The sequence below is a fragment of the Condylura cristata genome, unplaced genomic scaffold (genome assembly GCF_000260355.1).
Source record: "Condylura cristata isolate star-nosed mole 26May11 unplaced genomic scaffold, ConCri1.0 scaffold00006, whole genome shotgun sequence".
Taxonomy (NCBI): Eukaryota; Metazoa; Chordata; class Mammalia; order Eulipotyphla; family Talpidae; genus Condylura; species Condylura cristata.
Genome location: NW_004567107.1, coordinates 29,606,666 through 29,627,203, shown reverse-complemented (window position 1 = coordinate 29,627,203; position 20,538 = coordinate 29,606,666). Strand labels below are relative to the sequence as shown.

Genomic DNA, 20,538 nt, shown 5'->3' with positions numbered 1-20,538 from the left:
TGGTGGTGGCACAGGGGTGATTTGGTGATGGGAAACCCACGGGGATTACAATCGAGATGGAAAAAAAAAATGTGCAAAATGACATAAAAATAAACTTTGTAATAAAAAAAAATTATCATTAACTAGTTTTGACCATAAAATTTTTCTAATAGACTTCAAAAAAAAAAAAAAAAAAAGCTCTTCACCTTTTTATCCACTTGTTTCCTTAATGTATTACTATCTTCTAGGTGACTGATTTGATCGTACTTTGGGTCTATTCTCCTATAGCTTTCTCTAGAGCACTTAATATTTTATTGAGTTCTTTACTTCCTAAATTGCTCCCTTTTCCTTATTAAAAGATCTAAATTCTACTTTCTTTTCATTTATTTTATTTCTGAGCACTTTCTGAATTTTGCTCTGTATCTTTTATGAGTTTCCTTTGATAAGACTTAGTTTTCTCTATTATTTTAACTTATCATACTGAGTTTTCTTTATGTTTGAGTTTCTTTACCTTAGCAGTTCTTAGTTATCTTAAAATAAGTTATAATCTTTCACACTTCTATGCTTGAATTCTGGAGAGTTTTTCTTACCTTGTCAATGTCTTAACTCTCTTTGAGGTTTCATGTTGCTGTGAGTTACATTTTTTTTTTCCATTTAAAGCCTTTTATTTCATTATTTTTTAAATGTATAAGTAATATAAGGTGTTGGACTATTTTAGTTTCTTGCAGATTATGCTTTATTTGCATTTTGAAATGCATTTGGTTTTTGCATGTATTCATATCTGAGTCAGCAGGATGTGGAGGGTTCTTGAGTGAAACAGGTGTTGGTGTGGGTGATTTGGAGTGGGGTTGGCTCATGATAGTTACACTGTCTGAGCTTGAGAGAACTGGCAACCTGTGTGTTCTCAGTGTACCTTACAAGTCAATTACTATTCCCAGGGGTGTGAAAGGCAGAATATAGATCAGAGTACCTACTCTGCTCTTATCTTTAAGATAAGAACCTATGTGGATTGCCCCAGTTTCTCATCAGTTTTCCCTTTTATCAAGTGTGTGAGCCTCCAATCAAACTCTTTTCTTTGTTCCCTTTGGCTCCTGACTGATGCCATAGCCCTGCCAGCAATGTGCTTTTCTTCATACTACAATACCCAGGCTTCACTCCACCCATCTCTTATTCAGTGAAATGTGAATCTCCTCAGTGTCAACCATATTGAAGTTTGCACTGGTCTCTGAGATCCAAGTCCCACTTCTAGTCAGGAGATTATGTCTTTTTAGCATGTCATTCTGGATTGTAGCTAGTGGTGACTAGGCCATAGTATTGCTTTTTTTCCCTATTGAAAAAATAAGGGCATATCTGCTTTATTTTTTTAAATGCAATGTCTGTGCTGTTTGCCAAGACCTCATCTGCTTTTTGCTGGAATCTGCCACAGTGAGCCCCTTGCTGGGACCTACTCTACTACTGGTTATGGTCTGCTTGGGCCTATTGCATTTGTAGTTCATGACAGGGTCTACAGTGCAACTTGCTGGGCCTCCTTCTTCCAGACATTGCTTCTCGTATGTACTGTAATCATTCCACTTTTCTTCAGGAGTTAATGATTTTGTTGTGGCACTGTCTAGCTGTGGATATATAGAGGAAGTAATATTGGCATCTTCACTCTACTGCCGTCTTGCTGCTTCACTGCTGTTTATATTTTTAACAGCTTTATTGAGATGTAATTCACATGCTGTAAATTTACTCATTCAAAATATAAAGTTCTATTGCTTTCATTGTACTCAAAGATCAGTTTTAGAAAACTTTGTTATTTTAAATTGAAACCCCTTACCCATTAATTGTCACTCCTTAACTTTCCCCCACTCTGTTCCCAAATGGGCAGATGTAATATTTGACAGCATAAATATTAATATCTAATTAATAGATATTTACCAAATTGTTTCTTCTAGCTAAGCCATAATTATGGCATCTCTTAGCCTCCATTCTTACTCCATGTGAAACTAAATTAATGAACTATATATTATTCAAAAAGCAATTTTAAAAAAAAATGGTCTTCTAGTCTCTTCCTCCATATCACATGATGTAATGAAACCGTCATCTTATTTTTGGGATGGGCATAATGTAAAAAGATGTTGGGGAGATGTGAGGAGGTAGACTATCTCATATCTTCTTCCAATCAATTGAGTAATAACTCATGTTTTTTTTCTTTTTGGATGTATGGGCTTCCAAAGAGTGGGTGAGAAAAATTTCTCTGCCTTTCAGATGGTGCATCCTGTTTTCAAATTGATTTTCATTTCAGATGGATAAACCATTGCCTGCTTTACTCCTTTTAGCTCGATTGGTTTAATAGATAAAGGAAATTCCCTCCAAATTTAGAGAAGAGTTACTGAGTTTTTAGTGTTGTTTTTATTCTCTTTTTCTGGGTCCTTAGATATATTTTAGGGGAAGGGTGAGGCAGCTAGCTAGATGCCATTTAAAACTAAAATCTCCTAGTCTATGCTAAGACTTATGGGGGACTTAACGGTAAGTTTACGTGAAAGCAAATTTTTAAAAATTGAATTGACCAATTATGTTGCTAAAATAATCTCTTCATTTAAAAATCAATAACATAAAAAAGTAATTTTATTCCTTTAAAAACTTTTCAAATCTGTGAATTGCACTTCTCTTGGTACTTGTATAAGTACCATCTGCTGATCTGTAGCTTAGCCAGATTTTTTTGGGGGGGGCATAAATTTAATATTTAATTCCAGTAGATGAAATAGACAGATCTTTAGAAATAATCAGTAGATTTTTAATTAATACTTTACTGAAGACTGGATTTTCTTATTAGTAGTAACTTGCATAGATTTCTTAAAGATACTTGCTATTAATTGCCTGCACTATTTTGTCAGTTAAGCAAAAAGGTTACGTGAATAAGGTAGAGGTATCAGCTAGCTGTTGTACATTAAACAATGAAAATTTGAAGAAGCTTAGAATAGATAGATTTGTAACTCTGCTGGGTGGTTTCTTCTGATTTGGACTGGACTTGGTGAGGCTCTCACATATGTTTGTGACCCAATGTGAACTGGCTATGTGATGTCCTAATTCTGACTCTGGTCTCTGGTGAGATGTGGGCCTCACCTGGTTCATGGGAGTGTCTTTCCTCTGTTCCATGTGTCTCAGCCTCAGCAGACCTGTCTGCTCATGTTCCATGATGAAGGGATATGGAAAGTATATCATATCATATCTCTTAAGACCTGTGTTTGGAGTTGGCAAATGTAATTTACTACACATTTTTTTTTTTTTAAAGATTTATTTATTTGTACATACAGAACTGGGGTACAGGCCAGAGGCTCAGGGGCGGTGAGAGGCTTCACCAGAGACAGAGTGGGGAGCAGAACAGGCAGATCGACGAAGTACACTGCTGAGGGGAGCAGCGAGCGGGTCAGGAGAGGTCTGCCACGCCATGTGGTCTCCTCCGGGGCAGGCGGGAATCGAACTCATGCGGAACTGGCTTTAGCTTCTCAGTGCAGTGCTTTAACCCGCTGCGCCACCAGGGAGAGCCTTTACTACACATTTTATTGGTTAAACAAGTCTCAGGGATGACAAAAATAGACTATCTGTTGATGTATTGCCAACAAACATCTGAAAAGTTGTAGGTATAGAGAGGGATGAATAATATGATTATTACCATCAAGCCATGATTTTAGAGAATGGTGAAATTAGAATTTGACCTCATTCATGCCTCCAGATCAGTTTTCTTTGTCATTTTATTTCTGCTCTTCCTGATTATCTATATGATAAATGTGAATCTTTAAAAGAAAAAAAAAAAGGTGTGTTAGGATATATCTTGATCCTCAGTTAGTAGTTCTTCACAAAATCAGTTTTAGAGTACTTGAAAAAAGTGAATTTTATTTAATTGGAAATATCTGTTTTTTTCCAAATTCTGTTGGTATAGTGAATCTTTTGAAGGTTAAAGAAACTTTTTAGCTTGCTTTATCTGTTTATTTATTTTATATGTAAGTCTCTGGACACTATAGTGATATTAGTATTATATGACATAGTTATCAAGGCCTTAAATTCATTCACGTTCTGTGTCCTATTGTATTTATTACTCTTTGTGAGGGTTCTTTCTGTAAAGCAAGCTATTTGGTAAGATATGAAACTTCATATGTTTTACTTCACGTTGAAATTTTTATTATAGCCTGTTCATCCCTCATTATTGCCTTTGTCTTTGTGGGCCTGGAGATGTATGAAAAAGTTAAACTTGTTGTGGAGTTGAGGCAGCTTAAAGCTGTCCTGTTTGTTTGTCCCCAATCTTTTCATGCCTGTTCCAAAATCCCCTCCTGCCAAAATTAGGCTTGGAAAAATAACATATTTCGTATATGACATATGTTTGAAATTAGCAGGAAATGCAGCCAAGATTTGGAAATTAACAAGGAAAAAGTTATTTCTGAAAACATTTGGGAGGCAAAGAAATGTGTTTGGCTTAAAACATTAGGACATTTCATTGTTTAGTAAATTATATTACAGAAGGAACAATATAATATTTTCTTGTTCTAGTCTGTATAAATAATACTTGTGTAAAAACACTTTTGTTGCAAACTAATGAGTAGTTTAAATGTTCCATATAAGATAATTAATCTTCTGATAAGTTGTTAAATATTATTCTGTATGATTTTTTTTTGACATTTAATTATGTGCTTCAGCTTCCCCATATTTACATATGGGGCATTTCTATTGATCTGCGATCTGCCAAATAGACATGAGTGGTTAAAGAAACCCAGAACAAGAATCATACCTTACCCCTTTATACAGAGCACTATTTGGACATGCCTTTAACAAAAACAATTACTTATTTATAATTTTTTACACTATAAAATTGTTTTAAAATTGAGATACAATTGATATTATATGATTTCATGTATACAATATAGTTATATACATGTTGCTCATATACATATTGCAAAACAATAAAAATATTTATTCATCATCACACATTCTATCATGTAACCCTTAATGATGAGGATATATTCCGAAAAACTCATTATTAGCTAATTTCATCATTGTGGGAAAGTCATATTGTGAAATTACAGTAACATTGATGATTTAGCCTATTGCACATGCATGCTACACATAGTGTGTATATGAATAAACACATATACACATGTACATGCATGCATATGTGTGTGTATACACACCATAATGTATATAGTCTGTCCTTGACTGAAATATCATTGAGAGGAACATGACTGTAGTTACAGACTTTCCCTTTTTTTGTGAAAAAAACCTTTAAGATTTACTTGCTTGTCATTTTTAAATATACAATATGATACTCTAGTCAATACAATGCTTTAAGGACTTATAAAAGATTATACCTTTTGATCTTCTTTACCCATTTCATCTGTCAGTCTGTGGTGAAATACCAATCTGTTCAGTTTTTTTTGTGATTTCTTTTTTTTCATATTCACATGTAAGTGAAATCATTTAATAATTGTCTTTATCTGTATGACATTTCACTTACTATAATTGCTTAAGGTTCATCCATGTTGTTGGAAATGGCAGGGTTCCTTCCCTTGTTTATGGCTGAAAAATATTCTATTTTGTATAAATGCCACATTTCCTTATCATTTTATCTATAAATGGACACTAGGGCTATTTTCACGTCTTGCCTGTTATAAGTAATACTGAAATGAAAATGTGGTGTATTAATCTTTTTGAGTTAGTGGTTTTATTTCTTTCAGATAGAAGGAATCCCCTTTCACTACATTCGTGTCATCTTTTGTATTTCTTATCTTTTTGATAACAGTTATTGTAATAGGCAGATGATATTTCATTGTGGTTTTGATTTGCATTTCTCTGGTGACTAGTGATGTTGAGCACATATTCATATACCTGTTATGCATTAATATGCCATCTTTGGGAAGTTAAATGTCTTGTTTATGGCCTTTGCTCATTTTAAATATTAGATTATTCACTTTTTCCTATTTAGTTGTATGAGTTCTTTAGATGTTTTAGTTACTAAATGCTTATCATGTACATATGATTTGAACTATTGTCTCCCACTTAGTAGGTTGCCTTTTAATTTTATTTATAGTTTCCTTGGTTGCTTGGAAGTTTCTCAGTGTGATGTTTTTGCTTTTGTTACATTTGCAATTGGTGTCAACTCCAAAAAATCATTACCATTGAATGATGTCTAGGATCTTACCTTCTATGTTTCTTGTAGAAGTTTTATGGTTTCAGGTCTTATGTTTTTATGTATATTATCATGTCATTTGCAAATAGTGATATTACTTCTTCCTTTCTTTTGCTTCTATTTCTTTCACTTGCCTAATTGGTATGTTTCTTTTATCATCATCTTCTTGAGGGATTTTATCATGAGAGTGTTAAATCTTATCAAATGCTTTCTCTGCATCTATTTATGTGACCATATGAGTTTTTACTTGCCTTTTGTTAATGTGGTGAATTATAATCATCAATTTTCTGATTTTGAAGCATCTCTCCATCCTTGAAATATGTCCCACTATGTTATAATATAATAATAATATATAATATAACATGTTATATAGTATAATATAGTATATAAAATTATAATATGTAATATAATATAATTTTAGTGTATTACCAAATTCATTTAGCTAAGATTTTGTTTAGGTGTTTTGCTTCTATGGTGGTCGAGGGTTTTGTTCTGTAATTTCTTTTTTTCATGTGTGATGTCTTCATCTGCTTTTGGATCAGTGTAATTCGGCCTCATAAAATGTGTTTGGGAGCATTCCTTTCATTCTTTTTTTGTTGGAAGAGCTTGTGAAGGGTAGGTATTGGTTTGTCTTGAAGGTTTGGTAGTGCTCACTAACGAAACTGATCTTTGTTTATTGGGACATATTGAATAATTCTTTCAATTTCCTTGTTTGTAATTGATGTGTTCAGATTTTTATTTCTTCCTGACTTAGTCTCAGAAGGTTGTGAATCTCTAAGAATTTATCCATTTTTTCTAGGTTTTTCAATTTTTGGCATATAGCTATACATAATAGTCTTTTATAATCCTCTGTATTTCTTAGATGCCTATTGTTACATATCTCCTCTTTCATTTCTGATCCTATTTATTAGAATTTTTTCTAGCTAAAAATTTGTTTACTTCTTCAAGGAACCAGCTTTAATTTAATTGCTCTTTCCAGTCTTTATTATCGTCATCTTTTATTTCTGCTCTAATTTTTATTATTTCATTCCACCTACTCGCTTTAGCTCCATTTGTTCTTCCTTTTGTAGTTCCTTAAGGTATAAGGTCAGATCACTTATTTTAGCTTCTTTCTTGATCTGGGTGTGTATTGCCCCAAACTTCCCTCTTAGTAGTATTGTTGCAGAGTCCCAAAGCTCTGATGCTCATGTTTTCATTTTTGTTCATCTCAAAGTATTTTTAAATTCCTTTTTTGATTTATGCATTACCTCAATATTTGTGCAATAATATGTTGTTCATACTCCATATAGTCAATGGTTTTCCTGCTTTCTTTAGGCGGTTGATTTCTAGTTTGATACCATATGGATCAGAGAAATTACCTTATATAAATTTAATCTTTATGAATTTGTTGATAGTTGTTTTGTGAAACAACATGTGGTCTAATCTGGAAAGTATTCTATGTGTACTTGTGAAGAATATATGTTCAGCTTTTTTGTAGTGCCTCTCACCCCCAAATATCTATTAAGCCCATGTAGTCTAATTCCTCATTCAAGTTTTTCCCAGGTTTATATAATTTTAGATGTTTTTGGGCTTTTGTAGGATGGGAGATTGGATCTTGTAGTTGCTGAGTCAGAATTTGGGAGAAGGATCTGAAGTTATTCAGTGTCTGTTTGGGTTGGAGGTAAGAGTTTAACTCATGCATGTTACACTGCTGAAATCCTTGCTTTCCCAGGTTCAGTCCTGCATCTCTGTAGGACTGAATGTCACTGAATGTCACAAGGTCAGTAGCAATTGTGTGGGTGTGAGTGCAACTGATTACACACTATTCTTCATGTTTTCACTGAGGACATGAATCACGGGAGACCCTTAGATCCTTTGCACATATCTCCTCTGGGTCAAGGAGTATGCTCCACACTCTTGAGCTCTCCTGCCCCCAGCACTACAAGCCAAATAGCAGTGCTATGGTTTGTATGGCAGCCTCCATCCTGAACCAGGCCCTCCAGGCATTTCTCTATACCCATCTCTTCTTTAATGAAGTATGACTTTTTTCACTGTCTCTTTTGGTACAGTTCATGCTGGTCTCTGATGTCCAAAAGATGTTACAGTTTTGTCACTAATCATGGGAGCCTGTGGTTGTAGTCCCAGTCTGGGTTAACTTCAGGGAATGAATCTCAAGGAACTGCTTTTGACTCCATCTTGTTTTGGATCCATGTAAATTTTTTAACCAACTTCTTAATAGGCTTGTCATTTTCTATAAGGAAGTCAGCTGAGGTTATTATTCTTACTGCTTTGATCTTACATCAGTTTGGGAGTATGATTGCTATTAACACTATTAGGGTACCTATTCATGAACATAGGATTTCCTTCTTAATTAATCAGATCTCCTTTGAAACAATATTTTGTAATTTAAGAATATGAGTATTGAACTTATTTTCTTAAGTTTATCCCTAAGTATCTTAATTTCTGATGGTATTATAAACAGAATTGTTCTTTTTAGATTCCATTTCCTAGTTTTTCATTACAGTCCACCCATTCTACATTGTTTATAATCTCAGTCATGCTGTGTTGTTTCATGGCTCTGGACTCTTATAAATGCTGCTTTTTTTGTCTGGAAATCTCTCTACCCCAAGTCTCATTGTTGAATTCATTTGTATCATTCAAGACTTAGTTCTTCCATTAAAAAAGCATTCTGATTTTTTTTTTTTTTTAGGTGACAAAGGATTTAGAGGTGGCAAAAGTTTCCTTTATCAAATTTTAGTATTACTATACCCTAATGGTTAAGGCCACAGTTTTGTTTTGTTTTGTTTTGTTTTTGTGAGACAAAGCTGGGTCCAGATTCCACTTCTTTTCTAGCATCACCTTTGATTCTGGGAAAGTTACTTGACTTCTTTGAACTTCAGTTTTCTTATTTATTAAATGTGGGCAAAATATGTAACTTTTACATCAATTTCTGTACTTCCCAGTTTGTTGAGAGGATTATATGTGTTGTATGTTAATATATAATATACATATGTGGTGTATATTAAAACAGTTTCTGGTCCATAGTAAGTCTTTTATTTTTATCTCCTCAGTTCTAAACTCCATTCTGTTTTCACCAATCCATAATGTTCACATAAACTGTGCTTGATAAGTATTTGTTACTAGAAAAGCTATGGTGGTAACGACGTTATCAGTTATGGTAGCAGCTATTTCAGTTGGAACTCTATTCTGAAGAACATCAAATGCTTTTCTTTTCTGTTGAAAGTATCAGGTTACGATCAAATTACCTCACAGCAAGCAAATTTCATGATTTTCCAGCCATCTTCGGAGAGCTGCTGCATTGGAAATGACTGCTTTTTCATTAAATACATTTTTATGATCCAATTTCTTGATTTTTTAAATTTTCAGCTGTACTGAGAACTCAAATGGCTATTAGAAGCCAGTAAAATCTGTAGAACATAAATGCTTTGAGGTCTAGTTGTGTTACTCACTTTCTATGAATACTTTTGCACCCTGAACACAATGAGATTAACATGTGTAATAATGATTTAAGTAAAGAGCCCTAAACAGAAAATTCTTAAAATAGTCACAAGATCATATGACTGGAAACAAACTCTTTCTTAAAGGAAATCAGCTTTCTTTCATAGTTACAATAATTATATTATTTAGTCAGTAAACCTAATACCTCAGATGATCTATGTCTCTTTTCAAATGAGCAAATGGCAAGTTGCTATAAAAATTATAATGGTGAACTTTACATACAAAGTATATTTGATTAACACTGACTCTGTGCCTTATACCAAGAAATATAAAAAATGAATTTAACTCTTTATTTTTTTGGATAGCAAACTGCAAGAATATGCCAAAAAAATGTCTCATTGTGTGCTACAAATGTTATAGGAAATGTGTTCTCAACATGTCCTAAAACAACTTTTGACTTTGGAATCAAATTAAAAAATGCTATTTTCAGTTTAACCAGTAAATGTATTTATATAAACATTGTCTAGCATTTTTCTTTTCTTTTCTTCTCTCTTTTTAACCAGGTACCTATTTTATACCTTAGTGACTGACTAAAGCCTCTTGGGCTATAGATTATGGATTATATTTATACAAATCAGTGAGGCCTATACTTGCTTGCTGGAGTATCAAGCCACTGAGAACTTAAATTTTGTGAGGAATAAAACCCCTGTAAGTGGATGTTATGCACCCCTGGGGTGCATTTACTCCCTCCTCTGGCACTCTTGCTAAATCACATACACATTTCCTTGTATTTAGGTCCCTATTCTCCTTCTATTCAAGTTGTTCCTATTCAGTTGGATATCACTTCCTATTTTTTTTTTATTTTCTTGTCCAAAAGCTCATCTTACTATGATTATGTTAAATATTTTCTCTCAAGTAAGTATTTGTGTACCTAATACCATTTCTTACTAGTATGTTAATGGCAATAAAGAAGTAGATCATTTGGTTTTGCCTTTCAAATATTGTTCTCTGGAATAATCTCTGGAGATTCTGTGAGGTACTTTTCTTGTATTAACTCTTTCAATCATTTTCCCATCAAGAATAGTTTTTGTTACATACACTGTACCAGACTTTCTGCAGGACTCTGAAGACCTACTGATTACAGAGAGAGAACCTGTTTTATTTAGTTATATACCTCTGGAACATTTTCCCCACTAGACTGTACATATTAGAAGACAGAGTCATGTTAATTTTGTTTCTTCTGATACATCCTGCTCCTAATACTAGCAATTTTATATAACTTATTGATTGAGTGACTGGAGAGTACATGGAGAATTACTCAATATTATATAATTTAATGATCTGAGAAAGGAAAATGGCTATCCTTCACTTTATTGGGAAAACGGGAAAATTAGGCCTAAAATGGAAATAAATTTCTCTCTAGCTATTTTTGGTAAAAATTTAGAAAAGAATAATAACGGTGGACGTGTCCTAGTAATCAACTAGTGAAATCTCCCACTCCTTTCTACTACTGAGGCTAGAAAAATTAACGGGCTCACTCAAGCTCCCACCATGTCATATAAAAATATGAGATTTTAACTCAGGTTTTAAGAGTGCCCAATCTGTGACACTGTAAGAATCACACCGAGATAGTTATTCTATGTGTTACACTTTAGCCTTCAGGCACCAAGGTAAAATTACATCACCCTGGAGTGAATTACTTAACCAAATTAAAATTATCAAGTGTGGTGGATTTAATGGCATCACTTTTCAGGAAACAATAACATGATAGCTTGAGTCCTAGAGATTATACTTGTCTCTTGCATGAAACGTTGCATGAAAATGTGTTGCGGCTTTGACATGTGTGACAACCAAGTTTCAAAAGAGTGAGTCACACCTCCTCCTACTCTGCAACTGTCAGTGCTGGTTTCTGGCAAAAGGTTGGAAACACTACAGTCATGTGGCTTGGCTTGTTGAGAGAAAAGGCCATGAGCCAAGGAAAAGCAGCAACAGAGAAAAGTCAGGAAGAATATGGGACAAAATTAGGGTAAAAATGGAATCCAGGAGAAAGGCTTGACATTGGACATGAAACCGCTTCAAAATGTTTTCTAAGCTCTACCAGCTTTAATTCCAGCAAGGAGGAAATGGAAACACAATTTTTGAAGATGCTGAGTAGAGATAAAAGGGTTTCAGAGTGGGTTGCAGGATCCAAAGACATTGTTTGCAGGCCAAAAGGGAGAATGACAATGGGGCAGGCCAGTGGGTTCTAGACAGAAAGCTGGGAAGCTTTTAGGGAGTAGTGCTTTGGTTGGTTTTCACTGGATGGTGGCTTGAGGTTTCCTGGCCATCCTTGTCTGTTAGATGCAATGGAGACATTCTCTTCTGAGTGCCCATGGGGCATATTGCTAGCTTACTGTCACCAGTTTCTTCATTGGCTCCAGAGTAGTATAAGCAATACTGTTTATGCCAAGTACCCAAGATAGTATTTGGGCACTGTGGGAACTGATTATCTTACTCAAATAATAATCCTGAAACACACTGGAGTGAGACTTTTATGACTACTAATTTGATTTAGAAACTTGGCAGAAAACTTGAATTTTTGAAAATACAAAGAAAAACAATACACAAAGAAATTTTCACATGTACAGAAGCAAGAATAAATAAATGGCAGCTTAATTGTCATGGAGTAAGGTAGATAGTTGCAATGGAAAAATTATGAATACCCAAAAGACAACTGCTACTCATATTTAGAATAAACTGAGTTCTGACTCAGGAAGGAAGGAACATATATTTCAGAACAGAACTGGCACATAAAATGACTTTCTAAGTGAGAAAGAAACCATAATTATAAGGCTGAAATCATAACATGAAAATAATAATTCATTATACTTGTTTAGACTTTTAATGTCTATAATTGCTTCCACTACTCTTGTTCAAAACATGTGACTAGGTATTATTTTATTCTTTTTTTTTAAGATTTATTTATTTGTGCATACAAACTGGGGTATAGGCCAGAGGCTCAGGGGCGGCAAGAGGCTTCACCAGAGACAGAGTGGGGAGCAGAACAGGCAGATCTATGAAGTACACTGCTGAGGGGAGCAGCGGGCGGGTCACCTCCGTGGCAGGCGGGAATCGAACTCGTGCAGAAGTGGCTTTCGCTTCTCAGTGCTGTGCTTTAACCCGCTGTGCCACCAGGGAGGGCCCTATTTTATTCTTAATTTGCAGATGAGAACATTGAGCCTCAGATTCATATATAATTGTCCAGGAACATGAAAATACTAAATCAGATACTAAGTTCAGGTCTTATGATCCCAAATTCTGAGTTATTCTTCGTTAATAAAACAGATTCACTCTCTTGAAATCTGAATATTTCTCTGGGTGGTCTTGGCTATGGGCATTTTCTTCACCGTTATGCCCAATAGTAACTAGTCTGATGTCCAGCATGCAGTAGACACTTAGTAATAGGTGTTTAAGGAAAAAATAAAGAAATGGGCTGAGAAATGGAGGTAATTCTTAGTAATCATATGGCTTACGTATTTGCTCCAATAAGTGCCACTAGTATATAATTTCTTTTCAGCTATCACAGTGGTTGGGTGCCTGAACTCTGTTTCAGTTATAATGAGAAAGGGAAATACAAGGAATGACATAGGTAACTAATCCAGATTTCAACTAGTACTTGCCTCAGAATTTGAGTTAAATGTTAGCCTATATTAAGCCACACCATAGATCAACATTATCTTTCCTATATTAAAACATTTCTGGTATAGAACATCTAATAACTCATGTAATCTTTTTATTTTTTGTTTTCTTACTCAATTCCATTGAAGTGCAGTAGTGAAAACTTTATTTTCGTAATACCTTGTCCTCACTTTACATTAAATACGAGTTATTATTATAGTTATATGTATTTTTTTTCTTTTTAGCATTTTAAAGTTGCCCTATTTTGAAATCTCTTTGGAAAAAGATGACTGTTTTCTTTATCATCCATTTCTATGACAATTCTGACTATAGGACTAAGCACTTAATTGACTCTTGATAAGTACCTACTGATGGAGAAATTTTCAAAGAAAGTGTCTTATTCTCCTTAATTTTATTCTTTTCTATCATTGCATAATAAAAGTTGTATATGCCCCAGAAATGTGACTTTGCCTGATGAGAGGCTTTGATATTAGACATGAGTAGACTTTGATCTCTCCCCAATATTTTTGGACTTTGTGAACTTATATAATACTTAGAACCTCAGTTTTGTAATCTAGCAATAGGAAAATTCCTATTTTATATGGTGCTGTAAGTTAAATGCATGGGCTAAATTGAGAAACCACTGAAATACTGTACAACAGGTAACAGACATTTCATCTTCTGTCTACTCTACTGTTGAATACTATTCTATGGGAAAGACCAATTTTAACTTTAGCTCCCACATCATGGGAGTATAATTCTGGACCAAAAACTTGACTTCTCCAAATTCAGATTTCCATAAAATGACATGAAAAGAGAGGCTCAAACATAATAATTGATGAGAATAGAATTTTTTATTATAGTCCTTCATATTCATATACAATACTATATAAATTTTATTGACCATGATGAGACACTTTAAAAAGAGATTGTGCTTTAAACTTTTCTTTTCTTTTATAGTAAAACAAACTATCCCACTTATTTAGATTTCACAGTTTAAATTTTAGGAGACCTGGCCTTAAAATGCATTACCCTTTATTTCTTGGGTATTAATTCTACTTATGATGGAGTCCTAGTTGCTTTCATGTACATTCTTTTACATGGTTTTCAGTTGTCTTCATTAAATATCAGCTTTTCTTTCTTTATTTTTTTAACTGCTAGATATACTTCAAATCTGTTGACACAATTCCAAGACCATTGTTTCTCTCCCTCCATGTTTTTTAAAAATGATTTTTTTTGTTTATCATAGTAATAAACATTTTATGAGAACTAATTGACCACAAACATACATTTGTAAACTTAACTTTTCAAGAATGAAATGAGCAACATTCAGAATAGTCTTTGTTAGTAAAAGTGAAAAGATTTTTGGAAAAAATTAATAGAAGAAAACGTCCATTTTCTTAAGATATTATAGGAAAGGCTTTTATCAGATACAAATTTAAGGTTAGTATTGGGTTACTTGCTTCTTGAACGCAAATGACAATGATTATTTGGCCTTCATTTAATGAACCTAGCAAGATTTATCTTTTCACATGGGGGCATTAGTCAAGACAAATTCCATCACAACTGTTGCCACACATTTCTTGCCATGTGCTGCTTTTACACAACTTACTTCAAAGGACTATAATTTCAGTATTTCATCACTTTAACATTTCATCTGTCATTCTGGCAATATTTGATGCCTCTTTTATCCTTCAGTTTTTTTCTCCATATAAACTATTAATATATATGAAAATGCATGTGTCTCTCTTAAGACTCTCATTACCATCTTGCCTGCACTGCTAGTTTTGCATGCAGCCTGCAGTAAATTCTGTGTGGATGGTCTAACTAAGTTATGGAAACACCAAATGTGATTGGACAGATTCATAAAATGTAGTCAGGTCATACACTACTGAATATATATTTCTTCTTCCTCTACATTCACACATAAGGCAGTGAGTTTGCATATATACATGCTCTATGGGAGAAGTCTCAGCCACACATAAATAAGTTGATAAAGTCCAGGAGTCACATAGCACTTACCAGACATTGAGTTGCAGCTCATGAATCAGCTAGAGCTAACTATAAATAAATGGCCATGGGCTCATTACTGTGCTGGTTATGGGCCTTTTCCAGTGATTGGTTTTTAATCTAAAAATAGGGACCAGTGGGTTGTTTCAAATATTTCATGTCAAGAGAGGAAATGTCCATAATCAGCTGCTTTTTTTTTTTCTTCTTGAATCAGGGCTCATTGTTAATATATAATAGCTAGGAAAAACAGTCGGCTTCAGGATTTCTGGCTTGTAATTTACCTCAGATGCCAGAGCACAGAGCCTTATATAACCCACATTAATGATTTATCAGTCCTGTGTTCCTGTTTACTAATTTTCTGAAATGAATTTGCAATTATGTCATAATATCATAAAATTAATCTCAGTTAGTTAGCTGGTTGGTTTGCTTTCTGGGCATACAGTCCATTTGTCATGATTCTTAATGTCTGTCTTTTTTTTTTTTTTTTTGGTGCAACAGTGTATTTGTCAGAAGTCTTTTAGTTTCAAGTGACAGAAATGAAATTTAAAGTTGTTTAAAAAGAAAATCAACTGGTTGACTTGATTCCTTGATATGATGTGCTTCAACCAAAAACAAGGTTTTGGAGAGAAGTCTCCCCACCTCCCTTTCTTACAAAAGAGAATCTTACTCATTCTTCTTGAAGTATATCTTTTCTGGGTTCTGCCAGGTCTTCCAGAGTTCTTACCTACAATGCCCAGGAGGCATTAGCCCTTTCTATGGAACCATTTACCTACAAGAACAAGTGGGAAAAACATGTTCCCTGCTTCATTCAGTGGAAAGAAACAAGCTATCTTTCCATGTTTTAACAAAAGCCCTGTTGGCTTAAATCAGTTAAGCTTATTAGACACGGTCTGCAGGAGACTGGGGAAGGAAAAAAAAAAAAAGCATTCTTCCCTCTGTTAAAATAATAGGACTAAAATTCTAAAGTACATTTTAGTTCCATAAGACTGTGATTACACAAAATGTTTACACCTCTCAGGATTGTGTTTAGTTGGTGTCCAGACCAGTTTTAAAGCATAATGTGAAGACAGTAATGCTAATGACTGATATGCTTTTATGCTCCCTTGTATTCTCTTTCCCTTCTTATGCCATTTTTACGTTTTCTGGTTTATGATGGCCAACAGAAGCAGAACATACCACATGCTTTTCTTTTTCAGGCTCAATTTTCTTTGTCAATAAAGACAAGATCTCTGGCTCCTTCTTTGAGCTACTAGTGTTGTGATGTCCCTAACCAATGCTCTCCCATTGGCTTTTGGTCAGGAGGTATCATTTATATCCTCAGTCAGGGAATCCTTCTAGTATGGACAGCTCTACATGTAATTGTTTCCTACGTACCCTTTAACTTACAGCTGCTTCACATTTGGACTGTAGCTGAGGCCAGATGATCTCAGATGGGAATTGCTTAATCATAAATTTCCTTGTGTAGCTGGGGTCTTTACATTTATCTGAGTAAAGATTTGGATAGGTCCAGAGAATGGCTAATGAACTGCTGGGGCAGCCTGCCAAAAGACGATTGGGATGGGCCGGTTTTCATGAAATTTCCCTTTATTTTTAAAATTATTTTTGGCTGTAAGAGAAAGTTTGTATTTGTGAGAATGAGGTCTGTATTTTCAGATTGATCCCTAGGCCTGACTCTATGACTTTTGTTTAAGTGTTTTGAGAGAGGAAGATGTGTCTATGGCACCTTTTTTTTGAGACTCCATTTGACAAATGGGTACATGCTTCACTACCTTAGTCATCTTACTGAAAATGACACTACAAAGTGGGGAAGAAGCACAGAAAGCCTCTCTCATGCTTGAAGCACATGGCTCTTTCAGAGCATGAAATTTCTGGGGGAAATTAGTAACATTTTGCTTTTAAGATTTTGTAGCCAACTTTGCAGGCAATAGGAAACAATATCTTTCCACCAAAAGTTGCATCTTCACTATGAACTGCTGCTGTGTTGAATTTAGTGAACTGTCTTTTTATTTCTTCTGCAGCAGACATAGGAGAAAGGGGTTAACATGGAAGATCATTGTGGACTCTCCCCTGTATTAGGGAGGTCTGTTAATGAACTCGTAGAGATACACTTGAGGGATTCTCCTATAAGCACTAAGTGAGACCCGAGAGCCCATGTGAACAATTTAAGCCACTAGTGAGTAAAAATGGAGTAAACGAGTGAGTGAAATGACTTTTAATCAGGCCATTGTTATATTTGATGAAGCTTGGGAAAATGGTTTACTCTTAAAAGCACAGATTTTGACTTCATGGTCCTCTTCAAGAGTGAGTGTACAAATTGATGCAAATATCTTAAGGGTAAAAACTTCAAGTAAATACATTGCTACTGTTTCTGTATCATTTATTTCTCAGATGAATTTTGGATCCACTAAACATCAGTACATAAATAATACATATATCAGTGTGTATGTGTATATATACATACATGCAAATTCACACATATACAATGAGAAACAATTTAAATAATGATTGGCCCTAGAATGATGCTGAATTTAGACTGTTTTGATTACTTTCATCCCATTATTTACCATTTATTAGAGGCACTTGAGTTACATCATCACAGATGTTTAGGATTGCTAATGTATAATAGACTTGCACTATTCTCAATATGTGATTTTCTGAAATGTAGACCAGCTATGTGTGCTCCAGGAAATACTCTTTAATTCCTGGGGATGTTTGCTGAGGTGAACCACATACAGAAGATCTTCCCATAACTGGAGGTTGGGAAATAAGAGGCTATTTTTTCTCTTTTCCCACTGACAGGAATTAAGGCCATTGTCTTTATCCCGAACATAAATCCTTTCCTTCAGGGTTTTGGGGGGAGGGACCATTAATAAAACACTGATGACCTCAGTATACTCTATAGCTTCATTAACTTTACCCAATTTAGAATATTTAATTCCACAGAAGTGCTTTTTTATTTTGACAAACAGATCTGTTCTAACCCATCTCAAAGTACCTAACACATTCTTAGGTTCCGATTTAGTCAGCCAACTAAGTCACATTTACAGCCTGATCGCTGTTGCAGCTTTTGTACAATTTTAGCAATGTTATCTTCATTATTTATTTATTATGGAAGCTCCAGGAGAACATGATCTTTTTTCTGTGGTTGCCTGGAGTTTGTGTTTGGACATACTGAACTAGTTTCTACTTCATTGGCTACAACTACATTTATGTGATTTTTTTTTTTGGTCAAATATTCCAAAGACTTATATAAACACAGCCAAGACAAAGCCTTCCTTTCTTGAAGGACATCCTCTAGGAATAGTAATATTTATGCTGTAGCTTATTCCCCTCTCTTCCTTGGGAGGATGCTGACAGCCATGAGAAATGTGTTTTCTTTTAGAAGGATCAGATGTCATTCTTTTCAAGCCACCAGAGCCACCTCCTACAGAACTCTGACTGCTTTGCTTACCTTGAGTTTCCCATTGATATTTCACTTAACTATAACTAGGTCAAGCAACGCTGACTGGGTCTAGACAGGACTTCATTTTTTTCCTCCCTTGCCATGTCTACTTTCGAAGTTTTCATTAGCAGTTATTTCCAGGCTTTCTCCTGTCTCTTCAAATCTGACATCGTATGTGTCCATTAAGATATGTAAAGTCAAACAGCAAGACTGAAAAAATATATATAGTGAAATTTGGAAATCATTCAAACACAGGCTTACACAAGAAATCAAGATCAATCTTCCTATATTCAGAGATTTTTGCTCATGATAAAATGTGGTTTCCTGTTTATTAGGCTAATCCAAGTGCATGAAAATCAGCTTGGTTATCAGACGGTTCTTGCCAAACTGTGTTTTTGGATGATGTAAGTTCAAGTGATTAAAAATATAATCATAGAAAATCTTAAGTAAATACAGGACGGGAATATTGGAATATTCCTTGGTGAAATATATTTGACTAAACGGTTCCACTGAAACATACATCATTCTAACAGACCCAATAGATTTAAAACATATTAAAACATTTCATTTAATCAGCTATTTTATTTTATATACAGTGAACACTAATTTTTTTCAGATTCGCTGCTTAATGTGTTAAACAGTTTCTATAAGAACATCATTACTCACGACAGAGACAGGTTTTTGAAGGTAAAGCACATTTAAGTCTGCCCCTGTGACAGAGTAAAATACTTAAACTTCAAAATTGAGCACATGTATTTAATGTTATATGTAGAGATCCTATGTTAAATGTAAAAATGTACATACAAATAATGTTTCAAATGCACCTGATAGTCAACATTCATAAATCAACAAGTGTGGTTTTCTTGTGGTGTTTTTCTATTCCATTGTGGTGTGCTCTTGAGGAAACCACATCCAGTGGATCTGTGCAGAGTGGAATGCCTAAGTCTGTTACAGAAGATAGATGGCCTTGGAGGCAGGGAAAGAGATCCTGGAATGTTCAGAGAGGCCAGAGCTCTAGAGCAGCAAGCAGCCAAGACGATGGTAGCCGTGGACGTAATGAAGGCTGGAACCTAACAGGCTTTTCTTAAGAAAATTCATCTCCTGCTCCAACCTTTTCCTACTCTGTGTCCTTCACAATGTTTTTTCCCCCTCAAATCTATTTACACTTTTAAAAAAAGGTAGTAAGGCTTATCAATTAGCTAAAAATTATCTTTCACTTTTAGAAGAGTGAAGTAAATGATAAGGAAATGATATTGCAGGTAGTTTAAAAGGTAATGATGTGAATGTGACCTTAAGTTAGCTTAAATGACATAAAAACACAAAGTCTAGTTGCTGAGAGATTGGTCTCTTCCTCTTGGCTGTGTCTACCTGCAGTAGACCCTCTGTAGCCAGGAGGCCAGGAAGCATGCGTACATAAGTAGTGTGGCTCAATCCATAGCCTCCGCTGTTGTTACCAAAATTTAGTACATTTTCTTTAGTGAATATTTCTCCCTTTTCTCTAGCCCTTTAGGAAAATTTCGAGAGAATTTATATAATTGCTTTTTATAATTTTCACTAAATAGTTAATTGCTGAGGAGGGAGTCTCCTGAGCTCCTTAGTTCACCATTCTGCAATCCCTGTCTCCTTCATTCACATTCAAGTACGAATCTTTCAGTCATTATGATACAATGGTGATGTGTGTATTTTACTCATCATTACTCTTTGATTTTCCACTGTTTTTTCTTTATATTAATTTTGCTTCATGTGTTTGGATACATGGAGCCTAAAGGTTTTAAATTTGTTGCATTGTGGACGAGCTTAGGCTGGTGTGTTTGCTAAAGTGGCATCCTTAGTTTTCCTTTGCTTGGCA

The 20,538-nt window shown here is 34.6% G+C and overlaps 1 protein-coding gene across 1 annotated transcript in view; it reads left to right on the top strand.

The window, feature by feature from the left end:
- The window catches only part of SPATA31D1 (SPATA31 subfamily D, member 1), a 66,228-nt gene extending 46,465 nt beyond the window's left edge, over positions 1 to 19,763 (top strand). Inside the window, exons 8-9 of the mRNA XM_012721246.1 lie at positions 19,025 to 19,093; positions 19,592 to 19,763. Of these exons, the coding sequence (XP_012576700.1) occupies positions 19,025 to 19,093; positions 19,592 to 19,763 (241 nt within the window). The remainder of the gene's footprint in view (positions 1 to 19,024; positions 19,094 to 19,591) is intronic.
- The last annotated feature ends 775 nt before the right edge of the window (positions 19,764 to 20,538 follow it).